The following is a 25,080-nucleotide window of genomic DNA, read 5'->3' on the forward strand; positions in this document are numbered from 1 at the left end:
AAAAGAGTAAAATTTTGGAATCAGAGTGTAATTTCACGATAGACTGAAAATCTATGGAGTTTAGACAGATGAAAGCCCTGCTGAACTACTCTTGCCCTAATCTCTATTGCCTTTTGGGATGCAGCTAGCTTCATTCCCATCCATGAATGCTCCACATACTACTGCATTAACAATCAACATCAGTGAAAATAAATGCTGTGCTCTGCCATGTGTGACTCGAAACTGACTGATAAAGCCTTGCTGTCCTTGTGTCACTGCACACATTTATATGAAACTGTAACAGAAGAGACTTGCAAACAATAGGTCATGTAAGTATAACTCAAAAAAATTGCAAGTAAGCTCTGCTAGGGTTTAGAAATGACTTTTGCAGGTCAGTCACTTGGAGATTTTTTTCTGTTGGCACAGTATATAAATTGGGAGTGCTATGCTACATGGATCACAGAACTGAGGGTGAGGAGAGGGGTCCATCCATCTCTCTGCTCTCGCTTCGGGCTACAGCAGAGATCCTACTGTGAGCTGAGGATGCAGCAGAGGACGGTCCAACCACTGGGCATGGTTTGGAGCAGACATGGCAGGACATGGGAGTCCTGATGCAGTTTCTCTCCTTCTTCATCTGCCACTGGAGCCAAGCAAATGCAGCCACCACTCTTGTGGTTTGCCTCATCAGCATAGTCACCTATGCTGGCCCAAAGGCTGTGAAAAGCCACTGGGACATTGGGAGAGCATTGTCCTTAAACATCAAGACTACTCCAGTTCAAGCTGTTTCTCAAATCAGGAGTCCCATGACTGGTCCTGTTGCTGTTGTCTTCCTTGTTCTTTTCTGTTTCTCAAAGACTTTGTTTAACTCTGATCTGTTTGAACACACTGTGAACATTAACTCTGGAGCAGAGACAGCAAAGATGAGCATTGATGCACAGAGATCACACACTTGACGCATGGAGATCCTTGTTTACACATGTCTTGGCTCTGTTTCCTTGCCTGTAAAACAGGGCTAGTGCTATTCTGTCAGGGTCATGATAGTTGGTGAGTGTATGAGGGATCTGAGGGACAAGATACCTGTCCTGCCTTGGTTCACTTGTGGCCATTACAGTGCAAGGCAGCTCAATGAGCACAGCCAGCACCCTGATCCCATGGCTGTGCATGGGGCAGATAGAACTGTCCCCTTCCATGAAAAAGGAGCATTTTTTCCCTGCTGGGGTACTTTAATGTTTTGTCTGTGCTCCTCGGGTGAGCCCCGGAGTCCTGTGTCATGGCTGCTGTACTCAGACCTGCCCTCCCTACACTGAAAAGTGGTCCTGGTAGGAGATTTGTAGATGAGCAATAGGAGATAAGTCTGGTCTATCAGGGAGTGGTACCAAACGACCTATGAGTTGTTTCTGCTTCTGCCCTGAAGTTAGAAAAGGTTGTTTTCCACTGTGGAGAGCAGAGTGATTGGACCAGCACATCCACCATTTACATCTGCATTTTTGTTTGTGGAATTCAAACTGTAAAGCTGGTGCTGTACAAACACCAGTGCCTTACTGAAGATGTGTAAAGACCTGCTGTTGAAACTGTCCTTGCAATCAGAGTGCTGTGTTTAAACAAAAACAAAAGTGCATATCCCCTTCTTGCAATAATTTTTTAAGACTTCTTTTAATCACTTCAAGTTGCAAAACACTTCCCCGGTGTTTATTGCCAGAACTGCCTCATGAAACCTTTGTCATCTCAGAGGTGATACTTCAATGTCCCTCAAAATAAATGTGTAATTCTTAGTTTGCTGTAAGACACTAAGCCCCTCCAAATAGTGTGCTTACCACCGTACACCACAACTTGGTCTCTCTTAATGTATACAGATAATGTAATCAGCTTGTTACTATTGACAAGGAGAGAGTTATTTGATCAGAAACTAAAGGAGAAAATAAATTCAACAAGAATGTCAATCAGGTGTAGATTTGATGGTTGTGTAGTTTCAGTTTGACAGTTTAATAGATATCCCTTTTAAAAAGCAAACGAGAATTTATTTGTTCTACAACGATTTCGGCTAAAATCCAGCAAGAAGAAAAAACCTCCTTGTTATTTAAGTTGATGTGCCAGCATAGTAGAGATACTTCTTAAAAAGTCCATATGTTGATGATATGGATCCCTTTTAGTGTGGACAAGAGGGTCGACAACCTCATTTTGGTTAATAAGATTAGTTGATAATGATTAACACCTCCCATGCTCAGCATGGCATGAATTTATAGTAAGCAAAGAAGCATTTAAGATAATTACAATTAAGCCAGGCTTGGTGCATGTAAACAATTCAGAAAAATTTGTATCTTATGAGAAAATAGGAAGAAGAGCAGACAATAAGTAGTCCAAGGAATGATTGAATGTTATTTCTATCATGGTTTGCTTCTAAGAGCTACTTTTTGCTATTTATTAGGTGTCTTGCTGGTCTTATATATAAAAAAAAATTCTAATAATCAAGTTCCCTTTTCTAAATTACACACCATTTGACAAATTGGGAAAGAATCTAGGCATAAGAGCGAATTGTGTTGGTTAGTAGCAGCGATCAACAGCAAATAAATCTTTGACAAACTTCTCCAATAACTTAATGTTCTGACTCCTGTGTTTAGGTGAGTGTAGCAGTGGCATCTGTGATGAGGCAGCCTGCATCAACAGTGGCACCTGCACTGCAAGCAAAGCAGACTCTTATATTTGCCTTTGTCCTCTTGGATTTAAGGGTCATCATTGTGAGGAAGGTGAGTGGATACTGGGATCCTCTGTTTCTTTGTGTGTGTTATTTAGTGTTCAATGTGTTTTCCACTTAAAGACATCTGAGGAGGTCTCATACTGTTACACTGACAGAAGAGAATACTTGTTAATTTATCTTTTTAAAGTCAGGTACTGAAACCCTTCCCTTACTGCTTTGGAGCTACATTCAGCTCCTACATAATCTGTTATTCTCAAACCTCTTTGCTTATTTAAGCTAACTGTGCTTAAGCATCTTGAAATTCCTATTCAGAAGTTAAAATAATGTACCACTCTACAGCTACACATTAATCTTAAAAAATCCTTCCTCTAAAACCAGTGTCAGTTGTATATTTTGAAATGTAAAGGACATAATGTCAATTGCCTACTAATATCAGAGATGCAAGTAGTAAAATACATCTGGCGATATTTTTTATGCTGTAGAAATTTTCATGCTACCACCAACTGTGTGCATGCTTGCTACTTTGAAAGGCACTATTATGAATCACTAAAGAAAAGGTACAAAATGCTTTACAGTACAAATACATCCTTGGAAAAGGAATGGATTAACTAGTATTGGGTAGGATTATAAAATATTTTTAATTTAGATGAAAAAAAATCAGACTATCAGACTGTTTTGCTAATCATTAGCTTAAGTACTTAACACAAGGAACAGACACTGGTTGGTAAGAGTCAATCCTTTATGTTTGAGCCTCAAGTGATCTGCTTGTGATTTCTGGATTTCCAGCACTCACCTTGGCCATACCTCAGTTCAACGAATCCTTAAGATCATTTGCTAGCACACCCTGGCCCTTGGAACCACAGAATTACCTTTCCTTCATGGAGTTTGAGCTGACATTTCGTCCAGATTTAGAGACTGGTGTCCTTTTGTACAGCTACGACACAGACAGCAAGGACTTCCTCTCCATCACCCTGGTGGCTGGCTACGTGGAGTTCAGGTTTGACTGCGGCTCAGGAACAGCTGTTATCAGGTAAATGCATGGTTAACACCCCCCAAAGCTGGTGTTTGCTTCCCAGCAGTGCCACGGTGCTCATCCAGCAGAGGAGGGGGCTGGAAAGGGTCACAGCCTATCATGAGGTGTGCGAGCCCCTTGGTCTCTTGTGCTTGCTTCTGAGGAAGCACAGAATCACTATTAATCACAATAATTTTGGTCAAGGGGACCTGTCCCCATTTTTTTCCTATGTCAGTGTATTTCAAAGCTTTATGCTTTGTCTTACTGAACTTGTTATATTTGTGTCTGTATGGTATTGCAGTAATTCCCTTCTTGCTCCCATGACACTGTTAGGGGATCTATAAATATTTCATGCATATACTTTCTAGCCATAGGATTTCACAATATTGGCACTTATGTGAGCATCCTCCTTTCTGGTTTCCAGTTCCAGCAGGGATGCCAGGCTGGAGGTGGGGCAAGAAGAGACAGCTCCATGTCCCTCCACTCCCTCATAGTGCTGATTTTGAGGGACCTGAGGCTAGCATCCAATTCATACAACCTAAGCTGTCTAAAACATAAATATGTGGTTTAACCTGGTCACTACAGTTCCCAGACAGACCTTCTGTAAGTGACTCATTGCATCCTAAAATTAATGTCTAGGAGGATAGAAGCAATGAAATACCTCAAAACCACTGTTCTCTCCCCCTGTGTAGCTGAGTGCCCAGTCACTGGGCAGCTGTTCCTGGGCTTTCTGAAAAGGCACTGGACTGAACAGAGGCACTGAGTATCTTGGATTATGGCCCAGGAGGCTGCCAGTTTGACCAGGCTGACCTGATATTTAGAAATGATCTATATAAAGTTTATGCAAAATGTGTACACTCTGCAAGTCTTGCATACCAATGAATCCTGTGGATGGGCATCAGGAATTTTGACTATACTGTGATTAGGGAAAATGCACTGATTTTGCAATGAATGAGGACTCAAGCAAACAAACCCATTCAGTTTTGCAGACAAAATTAGATATGAAATATAAAGGGAGCAAATGCAAAATAATGCACAAGCCTAACAATGTGCAGCTGTGGAAAAACAGTTAGTGTTGTCAGACAGAAAGATCCTGGAGTCATCATGGATAGCTCTGTGGAAGCAAAGCAAGCTGTTTAGAGACAAATACAGATACCTAAGTACAATGCAGAGAATTATTAGGAATGAAATAAGGAAGAATGCCTCTGCTGAAGCCCACAATGCACCCTGTCTTGAAAACTTGCTGCTATTCTGGTTGCATCATTTCAAAAGAAATTAACAAAATTAAGAAGGAAGAGTAGTTTTGACGTGCAGGAGAGGGAATGAAATATCTTCCACAAAACTCTTCCGCAGCAGGACCTTTCAGCCTGGAAAAGAAAGAGTTTGGTCAAAGTATGATAGAAGTTTTAAAATAATAAATGGCATGGAGATTAATGAGTATTCGGTATTTTTTCAATGTGCAAAGAAAATAAGGAACCAAAGAAAATAAGACTTTTTTTCTTTGGGTTTGGGGTTTGTTTGGTTTTTTTTTTCAGAGGAGTACATAAATAAGTTGTGGAAACTAATCGTCACAGCAAGTTACAGATGCCAAAACTATAAATAGGTTAAAAAAATTGGAGAAATTTGAAGAAAGCTCCATTGAAGGAGATCAAACACAGTCGTACGGATGCAGCCTCTGACTCAGGAAATTGCTAAATGACAAGTTGCCAGAAGCTGAGATGATATATCAAGGGGAGAATCACTTCATACTTGCCCTATTCCATTCACTTGCTGAAAAGTGGCAGAAATAGCTAATTTTGGAGACCTTTTCTCCAACTTAGAATAGCCCTTCTTACAACAGCCTTCAATCTTTAGTGATTGCAGCCTTCTAATTCCTGTTACTGGCAACCATAAAATATTACAGTAGAATTTTTTTTCTTCCAAGAATATTGTAGCACTTCAAAACACCTTGTACTAAATTTTAACTGATGTGTAGTGTTATGAAGTGTAGAGAGAGCCACAAGCATATGCCTGGGAGTAGAAACTGCCCCTTTCTGCTGGAAAGCAGAACAGCAAGCTGGATGGCAGCTACTGCCTGAGCTACATGCACTGGAGGAAAAGAGTGTGGTGAGGTAGCTGAGGAATGGATGAGACTCAGGAGACCATCAGGATTCAGTGAAAGTTGTCAGGCTGTCCTGTTAGCTCTTTTTCTAGATAAAATGTGCGACTCGCACCCTGTCATCAGCTCTGTCAGTGATTAAACACGACAAATAGATTCCCTGCTTTTCATGCCTGCCTGGTCAATGTCTACTTAAAAGTCCATCTTAATTATACTGTGTCATGCCTACACTGTGTCTGTAACAGGGGTATACCTCTGGTCATCCTGATACCTCTGCCATAGGACCTCCAGGCTGTTAGATTTTGTATTATAATCAGAACACAGCCATAATAACTTTATAATTAGGATGAGGCAAGCTTATTTGTGTACATCAGCTGCAGCAGTAGGAGAGCTGATGCTGGTGAAGGTTGTGATTTCCTGATAGATGGAAGCAGCACAGTGTGCTCTGGGGGCTCCACAGGCAGAAGGCATGCAGAACCTGAGCTCTGAAATGTCTCAGAGGAGAAGCTGTTGGGAGTTCCCTTGGCCAAGCAGCATCAAGATCTTATGATCTGATATATTTTTTAAGCTTTGGTTTACATGGGAAAAAGTAACACCACAGCACATGAAGAGCCAGGAGTGTTCAAACATCACAAGAAAGTGTTACCAAACTCATGCTGGTTTCAAAAAGCTCATGATTCCACAAAAGAGCTTGCAGCTCTGAAGTGATGACTCTGCAAGGCCTAATCATCCCTGATTGTAATTAAATCTAGGAAAGCAGGAGGGTCAGCAGGATGAGACCTAAGCAGCAGAAGAGATAATGTCTGTATGGCCACTTACTATGTAGCCAAACCTATCTGATTCCTTTATATGTATATGTTGACTTCTTCAAGGTGATTAGATTTCCTTAGCTGTTGATTTACCCAAGACAGTTAAACCCTCAATGGTGCTACATAAGAAGGAGGACGAGTGACTGGCATTGCTTGATAATATTTTTAGTGGAGGTTTTGTGAACCAAGTATCATTCAGAAATGCAAGTAATACTGCCAGCATCATTAAAATAGACAAAAATGAGCTTTAGGAAAACTTGAAGGATCAGAAAAAAAAACCCACAACAGAAATGTTTCAAAACTGATGTTGATTGTTAATAAAAAAAAGAAAATATTGCTTTCACATTTTCAAAATTATATAAGTTTTTTAATCAGCATTTGAATCACTATTGACTCGCTATTCCAGATTACAATTTTTTACATGTTTTTAATTTCAAAATATTTTTTTGTTTTGTTTTGTTTTGAAATGCAAGTATTCTGAAAATACAAAACATTATTTCATCCCCAGAAATTATGTATTTTTTTACTGAAGCTAGGAAATCTTAGGGGTCTGAGGTAACACAGTCTGATTTTTCCAGCTTGGTCAGTAAATCAAACACAAGTTTCCAGTCCTCCTGGAGGAAAGTGCTACATCTCATTTAGACATAAAATGTTTTAACCAGTGTAGTAAAATGGCATTTGAAAACAAGATACAAAGATCTATAGAACTTGTGAACGGGAATGTGGTTTTGCCCTTCATACAGGCTGCTATTCATATTAGTGCTGTGCCTGTAAAGATTGTAAGAACTGCTTAAAAATGCTTCCTTTGAGACTGGTGAATATGTTGCACAACTGGGGATTATTGTTCCTAGCCAAGATCTCATCACATCATTAGGATAATTTTTTAATTACTTCCCTTCTATGTACAGCATCCGGGCTGCACGTGTGTGTGTGTCAATGTCAATGTAGCAGGATGCATAAATAGAGCTGATAAGCCAACACAAAGTAGTTCTGTTTTAAAAGAGGATGAAGAATGTGGGGCTAGACCAACCATTAAGTGGGAAGCTTTTAGTGAATTGAGGATGTACAGCTGAGACAAAAACTCATTTTTATGTATTATAAATGACTGAGCAGATAAACTAGCACAGAGGTGGCTAAAGTGTGCGCTGGTGATAGTGTTTCATTTATAAATAAAACTAGAGTGCTTGTTATTTGCTCTAGATATATGGTCTTTGCTGATGGGGCTCAGAAGATTGTTACTTCCTTATAAGGGAAGAATCACAGTGGCTGATACTTCTTTTTTATTTAGAAAATCATCCCAGAGGACTTGACTTTTTAACATTGCAGAGTATCAGAAAGGCGCAGTGTTACATGCTTGAAAATTTTCTTGCCCTTAAAACAGGAGTGAGGAGCCTGTCAGCCTGGGCCAGTGGCACGAGCTGCGAGTGTCTCGCACGGCCAAGAATGGGATCCTGCAGGTGGACACACAGAGGCCAGTGGAAGGGATGGCAGAGGTGAGCTCCTGGCAGACTTGTCCTGAAGGCAGCTCTTGGACTGTAAAGTGATTGCATGGTAGACTGCACAGTTGCTCTCAAAGCTCTTACTAGCTTAAAACAGTGTACACTTTAGGGTAACATTTTCTTAGGCCCAGAGTTGGGAATTTGTGTGTAAGGTCTTCCCTCTGAGGGCAAGGACACCCATAAAGGCAGGGATCTCACTGGAACCCGACTGTGCCTGCTCCTGACATGGAACTGGACTCGCATTTTCATTCTGGCTCATATATCCTCCTGAGGTTCTTCTGTTAGCTCTTGTTGTGGCTAAGTCTGTTAGCAATGTGTGCACTGTGAGAGATGTAATTTGGGAAGTATCGTGCTGAAAAGTTTGTGCCCAGTCTTTTTTTACCTCTTGCTGAATGTTGTCCTGGAAAGGTAGGCCTGAAGAGAATTGTTTCTTTGTCTTCTTCTTGCTAAAGTAATTTGCAGGCCAGAGTAAGTGCTGGAGCAGTTAGACAGTTGATGACTTGCTTTTTGTTCTTCACTCACCAAGTGATCATTGTGAGTCAAATTTGTGATAAAGGGAAACTGTACTTGTACCAAGCAGGATATTCACTCTAAGCACTTAAATGCCGGCACAGAGATACATTTTCTGTCTTGATAAAAGCCAAGGCTAGACCTGCTTGGGAAATGTCTTTTACCTAGTGGAGAGTGCAGACAGAAAACCAGACTCCAGATCCTGTAGCAAAAAAATCCCATAGCAGAAAAATCCCATAGCAGGCTTTTCAGAAAACTGGGAAACTTTTTTACCAAAACTTTGACTTCTCTTCAAAAATTTAAACAAATTGAAATTCCCGTTGTCTGTCAGGAAACAAATTGAGTGAGAAACATTTGACTGGAGCACTCAAGATTTCTTTAGATAGATGAGTTAAGGTGAACACTCCCATTTTTTTTCTCTTAAGTGCTGTATTGCAATGCTCCAGGAGGAGGGTGACTGGGAACCATGAAGGCACAGAAGCTCCTGCAGGACTGGAGTTACACAGTTATTCTGTATTTAGCTGTTAAATGTCTTCCCATTAACTCCAGGACCCTGAATATTCCCATCAGGTATCCTGAGCAGCTGCTTCTGGTAATTGATGCAAACTCAATGTCTCTTTAATTTAGCCCCATATCTTCCAGTAGGTTATCACTTAGATGTTGGAAATACTGAATGAGTCTCTGCTGCATGAACTTTGCTCTGATTTTAGCTTTATGAACCCAATTCTGGTTACAGATTTATATCAGTGTACCTCAAGTCTTTGCAAATATAGCTAGATGTGTAGTCAGAAAACACAATGAGTCATTTTCCTTTCTTTCTTCCTTCAGTATTGCCATTTTGAAATACTTGAGATTTTTCAGCTACTTCTGACAGGGATAGTGTAAAGTCTGTCAAGAGTATTCCACAGTGGCTTTCTTGATTGTACAAAGAAGAGGCATTGAAATAAGCTATATGACAACTCATGTGGGCTAATCTGAAGACAGAAGCATTTCTAATATAGAAGCTATTCTAATAAAATTCTATTCTATGTTTCTTGCAGGGGGCTTTTACACAGATTAAATGCAGCTCTGAAATATTCATTGGTGGAGTCCCTAATTATGATGATGTGAAGAAGAACTCTGGGATCCTCAGACCCTTCAGTGGGAGCATCCAGAAGGTGTGTGCCCAGAGAAACACACTGTGGGCATTTATTTCCGTTGTATCCATGCATGCTTTTTATGCAAACCCGCCATTATTCAACTGGCAATATTCAAAATAATCAAGGATTTCTCCTCAGGAGCCCACCATGAAGTGGTTAAATGATTATTTCACAGTGAAAAGTCTGCCTAGTGCATTCTTACACCACCATGGAGATGAGCACCATACTGCTTTCCCCTCTTACAATTTTATATGAGGCACATGAATGGAGGAGATGTTTTCCATTGTTAGCAGACCTTAGGGATGATGTTCCCATGTGGTCACCTCAGCATGAGTGCAGTTTGTAAAGGCCTAGTAAATAATCAAATGAAAGTGCAAACTGAACTTACATTTTTCTTTCTAAACATACCTAAAATAATTGGATAAAGTTGAAAGGTTGGCCCTGAATCCTCACAGTGTTAGAGGAGTGAATTGCATCAGATTAGTGCAAAGAAATAACAAATAAACCCACAATTTTAAACATAGGGTTTAAAAAAAAAATAATTTAAAGCTCTACAGTTAACAATTGCTCCAGGATAGAAAAATAATTGTAGTTCAGTGTAAATGGTTCAGTCACTCAGTCTGACACTTTTTACTGCCTTTGTCAGCTGTCCAGCAGAAAGCATAAAGTTCAGGAAAACTGAGGGAGTGAATAATAGTGATAGGAACAGGTCAGACACGTGAAGACCATTGGGAAGGTAGACTTGACTAAACACAATGTATTTTGAGATGCAAGATAGAGAGCCTGGGAGCAATTAACAGAGGTTACAATTACAAGGTGAGGGGTCGTACAATAAAGGCACTGATAAGTATTGGGAAATGCAGAGTGTGAGCCTTTATCTCTATGATGTAGTTAGTAAGGTGGATTTTTATTCTCAGAGGCATGAATGGGATGTCAAGGAAAAGTACTGCCTGCCTTTTGGGCACGGGGAACATTTGGTTGCCTTCTTTACACATGGTAGGATTTTGGAAAACTATACAGAAACAGAGCTGCAAACATCACCAAATACTGGAAAATATGCTGTGCATAGAAAGACCTAAGATCACAATACGTTTAGTTTAGTTAGATAAGTCTGAGAAGTGACTTTATTGTGGTCTTCTAGTTCCTAGATAAGGATGAGATTTCTTTGGATACATGGTCATCGAATTATGCAGAAAAAGACATTATGAGAGACAAGGGCTGAAAACTGAATAGAAGTTTAAAACAAAAGACATGTTTTTATGAGTGGAGGCTTGTTAACCTCTGCAACAAAATTTAGAAAGAAGCTGAAAATATAATGGAGGTTTCCCTGGTTCATTACATGACAGGACTGGATATTTTTTCTGCTGTTAGAGTTGTGTGGTGCTTTATGTAACCTCTTCTCTGGTCTGGATCCCTTAAGGTGCATTGTCCAGGTTATCAGGAGCCAGAGCAGCTATTACCTTTCTCAGTCCTGGCTTTAAAATGTATTGTTTGTAAAGATGTACTTATTTTGATGTAGCTGAGATCAGATGCTGTGCCTGCATGCAATCTCTCTTGCTGAGATGTCAGCTGAGATATACAAATGTTGGTTTATTTTGGAGAACATATGCTACTGACATATTGGAAAAATCCCAGCATTTAGCAGTTCTCTTCCATTTATATACAAACAGTTTTGTGAAGTCATTATTTATGTTTTCCATTCATCTTAACTCTAGCTTCTTTCAGGCAAGATGAGATACTAGAAAGCAATAGAAAATGTGAAAAGCAAGCTGTTCTGTTTAGTATTTCTGTTGTCAACACTCATCTCCTGGGGGGTTTTCTGATCTCAGAAATGCTTTTCTTCAGCAGCACTCATCTAATTTTACCATCCCAGCTCACAGTTCAGCTACAAGCAGTATTGCACCAGTGTTCAGGCAAGGGCCTGAAAATTCCACACAGCTTCACCCCTTATAGGGGTTGCCTGAGGCTGTTTCACAGGACACAAAACAGATTAATCTCCAGGGCATCAGGAGGAGCAAAAGTATGAGTTGGACCTCTGCAGCTGGAAAACACACAAGAATAGGATTTGGCCAAGCTTTGAGAGTTACATTTCAATGAAGTCTTTCAGAGGAGTCATCTAACTAGCAGTAGGATACTCTGGATTTGGAAGTCTTTTGTCTTTTCATTGTCTTTTCACACCATTTTTTTTTTTTTTTAACATATAGATTATCTTGAATGACCGGACAATTGATGTGAAACAGGATTTCAGTTTTGGAATCAACCTGATAAATGCTGCCCACCCCTGTGTGACCTCACCGTGTGCCAATGGAGGCACCTGTGTTCCCAAGAAGGACAGCTACGAGTGTGACTGTCCCCTGGGCTTCGATGGGCAGCACTGCCAAAAAGGTAACAAGGGCTGGATATCAACCCAGGGGTCAGGAGCTGATCACACAAATAAGGAAGATTTAGCACCTGCAACTGCTGCTGTACACATGCCTTTAAATAGAAACCCTGGAGGCCAGAGAACCCCTATTATCTGTGCACTTTCCATGTATCTAGGGAAGAATTTGTTTTGTTATTTAGGAATGTGGTAACTGTTATCCCAGCACGGGGCTAGGATCCATAGATAGCAACCTGGTATCTGGTTGCTTGTGGTGAACAACAGTGAACCCACACACTTGGTACACATCCCACATTGTGCAGTGCTGTGCAAAGGGGGAATTCCTGCCAGGGTCCTCCAGCCAGCAGTTATGTTACATCCTGAAGCATGAGCATGGATAACCCTTGTAATTTTATCCGCCATACAGCTGACAGCAAGCGCTGTTCTCACACACAGAAGGGTCTGCCCCTGTTCTAGGCACTGACTGCTCTGATGGAGAGATTGCACCATCTGCCCAGATCCTGCCTTGGTGGGGCAAAGGACACCACCAAGGAGAAAATTCATCCACGTGCACATTATTCTCTTTTCTTCGGAGCCACTGTAATAATTTAAACCCTAGATTCAGGAAAGGGATAAGATTGCAAGAAAAGTGTTTAAAAACTGTGCTTTGGGTTATTCCACTAGATGGAGTCGTTTCACTTCTGTCAAGCTTGATCTTAAAAAATTCCTGAGGGGAGGTTTTGTAATGTAACAGTAAACTTGGTTCAAAAGAGCTGGCTGACATTATTATCCTCACCCACTGCCTCATTTCTCACAGTCATAAACTTCAAAGTTAAATGTAGTGGTTTTGGTTAAATTGCAATGAATATATTGGCTTTTTTCTCAAAACAGACAATATCTTAGAACAAAAGCATTATAATAAAATGCAATGCGAGAAACCGCTTTGCTTACATTGTTGTGGTCTAACTAAGAGCTGAAACAACATCATTTACACTGGCTTTTTTGTAGAGGTGCAGGAGAATTGGGATTTTGACTTTCTAGGTGTGTGCAGGGTGCTAAATTCCTGACTTCAAGATGATATCTGCAGCAGTACCAACATGTGTCCCAGGGCAGTCATTCACGGGAATGCTTTGCAGCCAGGTGTGTGACTGCCTGCCTGTTTGGTGGGCAGTGCTGGGGCTGCAGCTCCCCACCCCTGCTCAGCTCCTGGCCTGTGCTGAGCCCAGGGAACAGTGTCTGACCTCGTGCTATCAGCAGTGGTGCCACTTGGCCGGCATGTCCTCCCTGCTGTCACCTCAGTGCATGTCCAGGCTTTCAGAGACAGTCTGAAGCACTTTTGCCTATGACTTAGCCAGATGCTGGGTGCTGCTGCCTATGTGAATCCAATCTTTATTCATTTTTAACGGTGTCCAAAAGCATGAGCCAGCTGGTTTCTGTTCCTGATATCTGTGGCTCCTATTCAGGTGCAGCTCAACCTCTCTGCACTTGTGCAACCTCAGCCACCCCAAAAAATTGAAAGTTTTTCTGATAGATGTGCATAGAGCATGGAGTTGCTCCTGAACCTCAGCCTTGATAAGAACCACCTGAAAGAGATTCCTCAAAATAATCCTTACCTGTGTCTTTGTTGGGATGTAGATATTGTTAAGGTGAGATGCGTATCTGTGTCACTTCTGTTTCACAACAGGGTTTTGGTTAGTGCACTCAGAAGGTATGTGAGGTGAAGGTGCTGTCTCCATCCTTCTTGGTGGTAGGCTGTTGTAAAAAACCCTAAAAAACAAAGTGCTTTTGATGGAGCTCACCTCATTGTTCAAAATTATACACACCACTTAAAAACTCAAGTAATGCTTGTATGAAGTATATGAGATATTGATTTATAATGTAATGGATCATTAGCTGAAAATTCAATAGAGTTTTTGCTGGCATTGCTAAGTTTTATATCTTCTGTCCAAGCTGGGGGAGTGCTAAAGATATTTTTATACTTTAACTGTAAGATAGAATAGAACAGCAAACTCTTGTTTTCTCTTGGCTAGAGCTGATCCCTGGGTAAAATCTGGTGAGTCACTGAGATTTGAGAAACAGGAGTAGCAGAAGGACTTGCTGCTGGTCCCACCTGTCTGTCCCTTTGTGTGTTTTGAGCAGACAAATAGAGATACTTGGAGCAAACCAGTTATGAAAATAGTACTACCTTCACAGGTGATTGTAGCCACTTATGCAAATAGTAGGTGGGAGATTACACATGTGTAGAAAAGTGGATATGAAATTGGGCTAAAGGAAATGTTTATGCTTTAGAATAATAAACCCAGAATGTTCTTGTTTTGTTTTGTGCTGACTCACTGCAGAGTGTGGAAGTTACTGCCTGAACAGTAAGTACTGCAAATTGTGTGAAAACTGCTCTGTCATTGTGTGTTTGTCTGGATGCTGGGTTTCCATTGAGCCTGTCAAGTTTCTGTCATTAAGCCAAAATATTTTCTAAGGTTATATAGTACTTCCTTAAACATCATGCTGTTGATATTTCAAACTTCACCCAACACATTTGCCAAGCTCAGAACAGTGGCTATAGAGCTGTCCCTGTATTTGCAGAGCAGAGGGCCAGGTAGCTGGCTGAGGGTTTTGTGGTGTGACTTGAGGCTGCCCTGCAGTCCAGAGCTCACTCCTGCTTGGCATGAGGGTTTTGGTGCTGGTCTGCTGAATCATGATGAGCAAAGAATGAAGGTGTGTAGTCCTAGATCTCCTTACTGGCTCTGCTCCCTTGCAGCTGCAAAGATCCTGGCTGCATCAAGGGCACTGCTAAAATTTGCTTGTTTTTCTGCACTCAGATTCAGAGAAACAAACGAAGAGCAAGCAGAGGTAAATGCCCATTAAGCTCTCTAGAGGAAATCAGAGTACTCTGGCACAGGCAAAGGTGGCTGCATGGCGTGGACACCTCTCCCTGCTGAAGGCAAGAGCAGTGGGGCTCCAGTGCAGGATGTGGAGGGGGAACAAGGGCTCCTTTCATGCTCTGCTGCCATCAGAGGCTGTCCAGTGCAGGAAGTGTCAGACCTGGCGAGGAATGTTTGGCCAGTGTAACACAACTTTCTGCAATCTTCCAACGCCATTGGCAGACTGCAGGCTGGACATGGCCTGTGGTGGTTTCTTTAGACACATTAGGCAGCTTTCCTGATTTCACTATGGATGAAAACAGTCATTCATCACTGTCTAAAATTCTCAGTCTTGGCACCTAGAGCTAAATTTCATATTACTGTTGCTGGCTGCCAGACACACCAATTGTTGCATATCTGTGTCACGCTGAGCTCTGAAAGCCCAGCCAGGCCCTTGCCCTGGAAAGCTTGAAATTTATATAGATGGGATTAGCTGTGGGTTGAAGGGATTATTCCTCAGTAAGAAAATAGGATGAAGGCACCTATTTTAAGTAATTGATACAACTGGCTTATATTAATGCAATGCAGCAGTCAGTTGTGGGAGATCAGCAACAAACTGTAGGATGTTCACTCAACAAAAAAATCTGTTTGGGCCAGTGCTCACAGCCTGGTGAAGGGCTCTGTATCAGGGATGTTCTGTTGTTTATGTCACACAGCTGAATTATTTTGCCACAGTCTTCTCTGTGGGCAGCAGTGCACCCACTCCAGTTCTGGCTGCAGTGTTTGCCACTGTCCCAGCCATACACCACAGGGGCACCTGGGGCTGTCCCTAGAGAAATGCTGTATGGGGGACACAGAAAAAGACCCCCAAGGCTGCACTGCAGTGTTGAGTGCACCAAAGGGCTCCACAGCCTCTGCCATGCAGCCTTTAGCATAGTCCCAGCTGTTTTCAATGGACTAAAGTGGTGTGGGGCTCTGTGCCTCCTCCCTGAGACAGCCTGCCCCCCACACTGCTCACCAGGGCTGGGCTCTGGGCAGGCAGCAGCCACTCAGGGCAGTCACAGACACTGAAACAGAAAACAGAGAGCAGCTCGCAGGTTGTGTGTGCTGCCTCAGCCTCCCTTGGCAGGGTGAGAGGTCCCTAATGTGCTCTGCATGTGGTGCTCTGTTAGCAGCTGGGGAGGAGTTTCTCAGCCTATAAACAAAGGTGGTTAATGCGCAGTCTGGCAAGAGGGAGTGTTGGAGCACACAGAGAATGAAGAAATGTGGAAATGGGGGTAAAGAGAAAATTTGCAATGTTTTCCCAATGCTTCATAATTTTCTGCACTAACATTTGTAGTGGAGCAATACATTAAGCTCCTGACATGGAGGCTGTAAGCAGAGGGACTGTCAGCCATTTAAACTCCCTTAACTGCTGCCCCTACATTTGGGCAAAATCTGGCAGTGCCTGTTTGCAGAGCAGTGTGGGTTCAGCTCAGTTCTGTGCCACTGGTAGGTACCTGCCACTGCAGCAGTAAATCAGTAAAAGAGTCGTGTCTCTTTTTTCCTTCCATTTCCAAGTCAGCTATCTGACACTTATCTTCATTTTGTTGTATTTACTTCTCAGCCATTACAGAAGCAATTGAAATCCCACAATTTATTGGTCGCAGTTACCTCACATATGATAATCCAGATATCCTGAAAAGGTAATGTATCTCCTGTGGACCTAAATATTCTGTTTCTTAAGTGTTATAATGTTAGGAGCCTTATGTGTGAGAGAGTAGTACATGTTTTAAGCCATACTTACAATATTTCTAACTATATTTCTGCCATATTTTTACATTTCAGGGAAAAATACATTTTAAGTGCATATCCTTGTGGCTTTGTTTATTATACTTGAGCATCTTGCAGCCTGTCAAGAAATAGCACACCTATGTCTGGCACAGAGAGGGACTGGTTTTTCCCTGAGGGCAAAGAACAGCCATACAGGGCTTGTGTCTCAAAAGAGACTAAGGACCTTAACTCCTTTTTAACTCCTGCTTTAGCCTAACATTTAGATCCTCAAGGTTACTTTTTTGACTGCTTTGTATCCTAGAACATCCCCACATTCCCGCAAATGTTGGCTTCTTTCAACAGATTCCTCCATCTACCTTTATTTCAGGCACCGAGTAGAGAAGGGTTCACCAGTGCCCTCACCTTCCACCTACTGGGACTTACTGATTTGCCCTTCTAATGCTCCTTCCTCTGGCTTCTGAGGGCATCACATCTGCTAGGCATTCTCAAAATCTGCTTTTTGGGCTGGATTTCACACTATGCTAGAGGACTAAAAGGATTTTCTCTTAATTATATGGAATAACCTAGCAGCTATTGTGTAGAGAGATGAGTTAAATTCCCATGCTCTGAAATGATGGAAATGGGGATGTGAGCCAGAATCCTTCACAGATCAGCATGTAAATGAGTTGCAGGAGAGTAACCCACCAGACCAGCAGAGACTAAATACTGCATAAGCTTTTATGTTTTTTTGAAAGAAGACTGGCACAATTTAATTTTTTTACTATTATTTCCTCCTTTTACATTAAACAGGGTATCAGGAACAAGAACGAACGTGTTCATGAGGTTTAAAACCACAATGAAGGAAGGCCTTTTGATGTGGAGGGGAAACAGTCCCATGCGACCCAACAGTGATTTCATCTCTCTAGGCCTTCAGGAGGGAGCATTAATATTCAGGTGAGCTTTTCTTTCCCTTGTTTGTGTAACACACAGGGCTCAAAGGAGTTGCTACAACACATACAGTGCACTTGTCCCTTGGCACAGTGTGAGACAATCTCATCCTCAAAGTTTTTTTCAATGATGGGTCCCATCTTCTGTCTGGGAGAGGATGTAAGTTGAAGAGGTGATGTGCTGCAAGATTTGCATCACTCCTCCTTCCCAATTTTTCAGATATCAGGGCGTTATAGTGATTTTCTGAAAGCCTTCTTCTGAGGGGGTGAATACTCTTGGTAAACCCCCCACATACCCATTAAATCTGTCTCTGGCGGAGCAGGGCAGGGCTGGCAGGGGTCAAAGACAAACTTTGGTGGTGCCACTGCTCGCTGTGGGCTCACCCTTTGCCAGACAGTGCACACAGGACCAGGGCTTCCACCACCTCAAACCCCCAGATATCCTGCCCTGTGACACACACCACACCTTGTTTCTGCCACCATCCACAGAATCATTAATTAAGCAGTAATACCACTGCCAAAATGGTGAAACTGGGGAGTGTTGGGAAATGCTGGGGTCTTGCTCCAGCATCTCTTTCTCCCTGGCAGTCACTCAGGCACACCCTGTGCAAGTTTTTGCATGATGCTTTTTTGGGAGTCCTGTGTTTTGAAAGGCTTGTGTTTCCTCATGGTGCTCCTTTAGGTTGTGTTAGACAAACACTGAAACAGCAAATCACAGATGCCATCACTGTCATGGATTGTTGTGAGATACCACTGATCATGTGGCAGAGAGTATTATTTAAGCTATTTTTTTTTTTTTACTTTACTTAACTGGCTGCTCTTTGCTACCATGAATGTATAGATAAGTTGCACATTTCTATTTAAATTAATTTCTTTTAAAGCTTTTTTAAAAATGTGATTTAACAGTGGCTAACTTGGCAAAAACTCTTAGTTTCCTCATTGATTTATAAACAAGGAACTGACTCTGCAGAAGTGGTGTGTTGTTTAAATGTCTTTGGAAGGTATTGTCTTTCTAGCATGCATGATACTAAGTGGCCACTCTGTTCTGTTTCCAAAACATAGTCCAATTTTTATTAGGTTGCTGCTCTTCCTCGGAGATAGTCAAATGCTTTAGTCCAAACCAGCTGAATTTTACTGAAATATTTGTACATTCCACATTCATTTAGGAAGGTGAAAAATTAATCTACCAAAATAAAACCCTCATAAGCAATAACTGCTTACTGAAGGGGAGCATCAGAGAAGATGGTGAAAGGACAAATGCAGAAAAAAAAATTCTGAAAGCTTGATCCTCATGCTAGATTTTCATCTTTTGAGAGGTGAAGTCAAGAGACTATCAGGGCTGTGAATTTGTCTGAAGAATTTTCCTGCAGTTCAAGTTTAGATGTCTGTGTTCTGATCCAATTTGAAATCCAAACCACACTTCTACTTTCCCATTTTCTATGCCCTTATTCCCTGTACAGTGTACTTGCTGCTAGAAATTCTTTCTGTTGCTCCCTGCTTCTGTCAAGGGTTACTTCACTGTTGTAGGGAGATAGCTGTTGTAGTGGGATTCATAAGGGATATGAATCTCATTTCTGTTATCAAAGGTCTAACATTTAGATGCAGTCCTGAACACTCAAATCCTCTTGCTGTTTTTGACTTAGACTGGTGTCTGCATCCTGGGTAAAAGGGGGTGCTTGCCTGAGACTCTCTTAAACCCCTGGGAGGACACAAATTTAGGGTAACCAGTTTGCACTGGACAGCTCACAGTTTAATGTGCTGTTCTTCAGAACCTCAGCCTGGCAATGAATTCATTCCATGTTCAGTCTTTTTTGGAGAGGGGGTGATGTTGGCTTTAATCCCTCCTGCTTTGTACAGGCTGAAGTCCAGCAGCAGCTAGCTCATCCGGAGCACTCAATAGCTCACTGTGCTGTAGCAGCTACTTCTCTTTTGTTAAGGTTGGCCCAAGCTTCAGGGACCCAGAAATTAAGATGCCTGAAGTGTAAACATGATGGGGACATTATATCTGCTGAGTTATTTTAGTAGAAGCAAGCACAAAGAAATAATTAGAGTGGCAAGCTGAAGCAGCTGCATTTATTAGACTTCATCTTTTCTAACATCACAGGTCTCAACCTTCCCTATATTCCAGACGGTTTGTAGATCAGTTATGGATTGCATGCTTATTTGGTCTTGCAGAAATTTATTTATTTGCCATATTTGAAACTGTAGATCACTGACCTTCATAGTCCCCTGCTTTGGGGAAGAATGGCCATGCAGAGGCTCTCATCCTGCTCCCATGGGAAGGTGGAGATGGCACCCACTCTGACTCAGGGAGTTCTCCTGCTTGTCCATGAGACTGACTTTACAAAATAAGAGCACTGCTGTGCTGGGACTCCACTGCTTGCCTCAGAATCTGAGCCAAAAGGGAGTAAGGATGCCTGAGCAGGTCCTTTCAAGGAAGGCAGTAACATTTCAATTTTTTTTTTTAACTGTAGCTACAATTTGGGCAGCGGCGTTGCCTCCATCACAGTGAACGGCTCTTTCAGCGACGGCCGGTGGCACAGAGTCAAAGCTGTTCGGTGAGTGGGCAGGCTCCATCTGGGGCACCTGGGTGGCACAGAGCCAGAGCTGTTCAATAAGTGGGCAGGCTCCATCTGGGGCACCTGGGTGGCACAGAGTCAAAGCTGTTCGGTGAGTGGGCAGGCTCCATCTGGGGCACCTGGGTGGCACAGAGCCAGAGTTCAATAAGTGGGCAGGCTCCATCTGGGGGCACCAGGGGGCCACCCTGCCATTAAAGATGCTGGTTGGTGTCCCTGGGGGCTGGTGGGGTGTGAATCACTGCGGCTCCACACTCACACCTCGCTTAAGAGTGGAGCTGTTAGCAGCTTGGCTGTTTCAGGATGAAGTGCACAAGGATTGCTGTGTTTGAGGTGACAGTGCCAGCTCGGCACAGCTCAGGGCAGGCTGCCAAAGTCATGCAGGGCTATTCTGGGGCTGTGACAGACATTCTGTTAAACCCGTACCATTTTGGTCAAGAGTATTTTTCTTTAATGTCTGCATTTTAAAATTCCCTGGTGAGCGTTTTGTGGGCTGGCACAAGCATTGGAGAACAGACAGTGTAAACCTAGTTTTTCTATTTGGAGGAGGTGCAGACATCTTGCAGTGTATATATAACTCATATTTATAACTCATTACCTCATGGGAGGCTGCTGTGTCTAGCAGGGAAAGCATACATCCCTCTCTTCATGAGAGGTTGATTCCTTGGAAATCACATTTAGCTCAACTTGTTACCAAATTCAGGGAGAATAGGACCCATCAAGTAGCTTTCCTGTTAATACTGTTATTAACCATATGTAAAATATCTCTAGTGAGTAACAAAACTGCCTAAAAGTAAGTTTTACCATAGCTTGCCCATTTTTCCCTGGTGTTGAAACTTCTGCTCTTCACTTTTAACATTACTTTTGATTTTTAACAATAGGTCAGAATGTGCCCTTCTCCTATGTCCCCTACCTGTACAATCTGATTATTTTCCAGCATTTTCTGCTCTGAAAATGTGTCCTGCACACTTTGCAGGTCTTTTAAATCTCTAAAAAAAAATCCTAAAACCTGAAAAGTCTGGATGGCCTGAGTACGCTGTGTCTGTGGGGCTTCCCAGTTCCATCCAAGCCTTCACCATGAGCCCGGCTCTGCTCTGAGTTGCTGTGGCAAGTCTCCTGGCAAGTGGAAAATGCCACTGCTCCTCCTCCCTTCTGACTGTAGGCTGGTTGAATGAGAGTGGTTTCCTTTTTGTTTCAGGGATGGACAGTCTGGCAAAGTAACCGTGGACGATTATGGTGCCAGGACCGGTAAATCCCCTGGGAAGATGAGGCAGTTAAATATCAGTGGAGATCTCTACGTAGGTGGGTGCTAATTCTTCATATTCAGGACACATAAGTGCGGTCAGCTGCAAGGCAGGGGTGTCCAGCTCTGTCCAGCTCCTGGTGGAGGTGTCACAGAGCAGCCTCCAGTCTGCCACAGGAGTTTTGTGTGAGGAGGCCTCTCTGAGTGGGATGGGGGAATGGGAATCAGGAGGGATGAGCACTATAGGACACCCTGTGGAACTCCTGGCAGGTACATAGAGAAACAGCCAGAGGCAGCTAGAAACCCCCCACCTGGGCTCAAGCTGACTCAGGTCTTACTGATGATACAATTTCTGAATAAATACTTAGTGTCCTAATTCATTACCTCCTGCTTATCCCCTCTGTAGTTTCAAGTGCTTAAAATCGTTACTTAAAACAACACAAAGCAACCTATAAATCAAAATTCCCTTCTGAGTTGCATTACTAGGGGTGGCATTGCTGGGTGTGCAGCCTGCCAGGCAGGAGCAGGGGCCCGTGCTGGTGAGGAGCAGTTTCTGAGAGCTGCCTTTCCCGCAGGGGGCATGAGGGAAATCGCCCTGCACACCAACCGGCAGTACCTGCGCGGGCTGGTGGGCTGCATCTCCCACCTCACGCTCTCCACGGACTACCACATCTCGCTGGTGGAGGATGCTGCCAACGGGAAGAACATCAACACGTGTGGGACCAAGTGACAAGAGCGGGACCCCGGCGCTGAGGACCCGTCGTGTGCGTGCGTGTGTGGCTGAGCGGGAGCCGGCTGACACCGACCTCTGCAGCCAGACCGTGCTGCCCGTCTGGGAAGGTGACAAAGCCAAAGGGAAACCCAAAAACAAGGAAAAGAAAAAGAACGTTATTCCCCTCTCATTCCCTCTCCTTTCCTGTCCAAATGAAACCAAGCATTTTGTGTATGAACCGTGCCCTCTACCCCTTAAGTGTTTAGTGAGTGCTAAGGGTTGTGCATCAGTGCAAACGGCAAAGTGTGGTGTTACAAATAAGAGTAGCTCAGTGACTGTGTTTTGTGGTCCTTAGGTTATCTGTTGTAGTATCAGAGGAAGCAATCTTGAAACACCTGCAATCATCCCACCCTGCAGTGATACAGTGACTGTGCTGTTCAACAAATACACCATCGGGCAGCATACTCCTGCATTCACATGTGGGTCCTGGAACAAACAGTTCTCCCTACCACTCTCTGATTTAGCTAAATTATGTTTCATCCTGTGTAGCAGGATAACAGTTACAATGACTGGTTTCAAAAAGTTGTTGTTTGTTGAGGAGGAAAGTTCTTACAAGTCTACTTTTTTATTACAAGCAACAAAAAAATGAACCAATTTTGTAGAAGTAATTTTATACTTGTCTATTTTTTATAGCAGCAGCAGCAGACCTGCTTACATGGCATCACTTTTAACATCTACATGTACTATACAATTAGCTCTTTGCACACTTTCCTAAAAATAGAAAAGTGACCTGTGGCTTAATGTCTGTATTATACAGTTTTAATGGGGATATTTGTGAGTTATGACCAGTTTTACATTTGACTCTTTTTGTTCTGTAAATTTTGACAGTTTAAAATTGTACATTATGAAGCTTTCCTGTCTTAAACAGATTAAAAGATTAGGAAAAAAAAGAGCAAATACTTGCTACTGTGGTATTATAATTTTTATTTTTTTTTTTTAGAAAAGTGAGAAAAGCTATTGCAAGAGACCTTGCTAGGTCACAGTCCTCTTAAAATGTTATGTTTTCTAGGCACTGGACCAGCACTTACACAACCTTGATTGCCAAAGCATAATTTAAGCAGGCAAACAGAGTGCTGTTGAGACATTGAAAGTGTGGTCCAGAATTTCTTAAGTTGGAGATTTTTCTTCCTTAATTCTCTGTTCAAAGTGGATGAGTGAGCCTGTGAAGGGGCTGGGGGGAGGAAGAGAGACCAGCCATGCAGCCGGGCACGCCACAGCCTGCCGTGCCTGTGGCAGGGGAGCCACAAACTTCCCCAGGGGCACAGGCTCATCTGAATGCCCGTGAGCTGGAGGGACCTGATGTGGTGAAAGCAATGGATGTGAGAAGGTTCCTGCTGCATTTTTAGTGTGCTCAGAGTGTTCCCGGCCCCCTGAGAGCTCACACACATTCCCTAGATTCAGCCCACCTACACTTAGACCTAGATAATGGTACAAATTCCTGCCAAGGATACCCCAGCTCCTGTCCTGCATGCTAAAGGGACACCCTGATCTCTTAGATGAAAGATTTGTGCTCCTTAAGGTAGCAGTGGTCAAAAACAAATGCAGGCACTTACAACAAACAGAAAATAAAAGGAAAATGGCAGCAGTGGTGCCATAATGTGATGTGCACCTGTGTCTACTCCCTGTTCAAATGATACTACGGGGGAAAAAGTCGGTAGAAGACACAGACTTCAGCTTGCAGAAAAACTGGAGACACTCATGGCTCTCCTCCCAGGAGAAGCAAAGTTTTGTTTGGCTTGGGAGCCCCATGGGGAAGGAGAAATCCTCTGTGGCTGGGAAAAAGCATGATAAAGTATACCAGATCAAGATGTGCCTTTGAAACTAAAAAAAATGGAATTGGATGCCTTGGGATGTAACAGGAAAATGTGTAGAGTTGGAAAAAGAGTGAAAACTAAAATTTCTGGAGGCTGAAGATTTTTCTGTCTACTCAGTGTAGCCCTGTGGGAGTGGCCTGACACAGCCTTGGGTCGTGTCTGAGCTGCTGGCTGCCTGAGAGGGAAAATTCACATCTTATGAGCTTGAGGGGTTTTCCAGATGCTAGTGACCTGTCGTGACCTGGCACAGAGTAGGGAGATTTGTCTGGCTGTACCCCTGACCCTCTGGACATGCTGGGCTGGTGTGGATGGGGCTCTATCCTGCTCCACAAACAGCATCATCCTCTGCTCTGCCTTACGTGCCTCGCCTTTCCCATCCTTTCGTTCCTGTCACAGAGTTTGGAGACCAGTTCCAAGACAAACATCTGGTGGGAGAGGTCTCTATTTTAAGATAATTTACTGCAGAATACCGGGTGCTTTGGTACGAGGCGGTGCTTCTCCAAAACAAAAGCCGCTCTTCTGAAATGTCGGGCAGGGAGGGGCGTGGGTAGGAAATACCTCTGTCGTTGCTGTGGGAAAAGAAGAGCAGCTCCCCATATGCCTGATTCCAACTCTGCCCATCAGAATTCTGGGCTGGCAACATCACCCTGCAGTGGTGCAGGCTGAGCAGGAGCAGTGGTGCAGGCTGAGCAGGAGCAGTGCAGCTGCAGCGGTGCAGGCTGGTGGGAGCGGGGGCACAAATAGCAACGATGCTGAGTGGTTTAAATAGTTAAAAAAAAGGATCCTTCCTGCATCCTTTTAAAGAAAGTCTGAGAAACATCCCTCTTGTACGTCTCCACTCTTCCTGTAAAGCTGGGTCATGTGTTTCCACTGTGGTTTCCACTTCAAGGGCTGAACAGGAGATAGGTACGAGAAAATCAGGAACATCTGACCACACGTGGAGGCTCTGCCCCTCTCACCGTCTGCCACCCTCCCCACTGACGCAGGGTCAGGGAAGGAGAAGGGAAAGGTGGACAGG

General features: G+C 43.0%; 1 protein-coding gene across 6 annotated transcripts in view; it reads left to right on the forward strand.

Annotated features, from left to right (window-relative positions):
- Window positions 1-23,145, forward strand: part of EGFLAM (EGF like, fibronectin type III and laminin G domains) — a 76,536-nt gene extending 53,391 nt beyond the window's left edge. For 4 of the 6 annotated variants that reach the window (XM_063180135.1, XM_063180136.1, XM_063180138.1 and 1 more), the window contains 11 exons: window positions 2,598-2,723; window positions 3,461-3,704; window positions 7,975-8,086; window positions 9,643-9,759; window positions 11,946-12,126; window positions 14,440-14,463; window positions 16,565-16,643; window positions 17,521-17,664; window positions 20,132-20,215; window positions 21,432-21,535; window positions 22,052-23,145. In XM_063180135.1, the coding sequence (XP_063036205.1) occupies window positions 2,598-2,723; window positions 3,461-3,704; window positions 7,975-8,086; window positions 9,643-9,759; window positions 11,946-12,126; window positions 14,440-14,463; window positions 16,565-16,643; window positions 17,521-17,664; window positions 20,132-20,215; window positions 21,432-21,535; window positions 22,052-22,206 (1,370 nt within the window). In that variant the 3' untranslated portion in view covers window positions 22,207-23,145. The remainder of the gene's footprint in view (window positions 1-2,597; window positions 2,724-3,460; window positions 3,705-7,974; window positions 8,087-9,642; window positions 9,760-11,945; window positions 12,127-14,439; window positions 14,464-16,564; window positions 16,644-17,520; window positions 17,665-20,131; window positions 20,216-21,431; window positions 21,536-22,051) is intronic. The other 2 variants (XM_063180139.1, XM_063180140.1) reach the window with 1 other exon arrangement.
- Window positions 23,146-25,080: the final 1,935 nt, after the last annotated feature.

The sequence above is a fragment of the Melospiza melodia genome, chromosome Z (assembly GCF_035770615.1).
Source record: "Melospiza melodia melodia isolate bMelMel2 chromosome Z, bMelMel2.pri, whole genome shotgun sequence".
In the NCBI taxonomy this organism is placed as follows: domain Eukaryota; kingdom Metazoa; phylum Chordata; class Aves; order Passeriformes; family Passerellidae; genus Melospiza; species Melospiza melodia.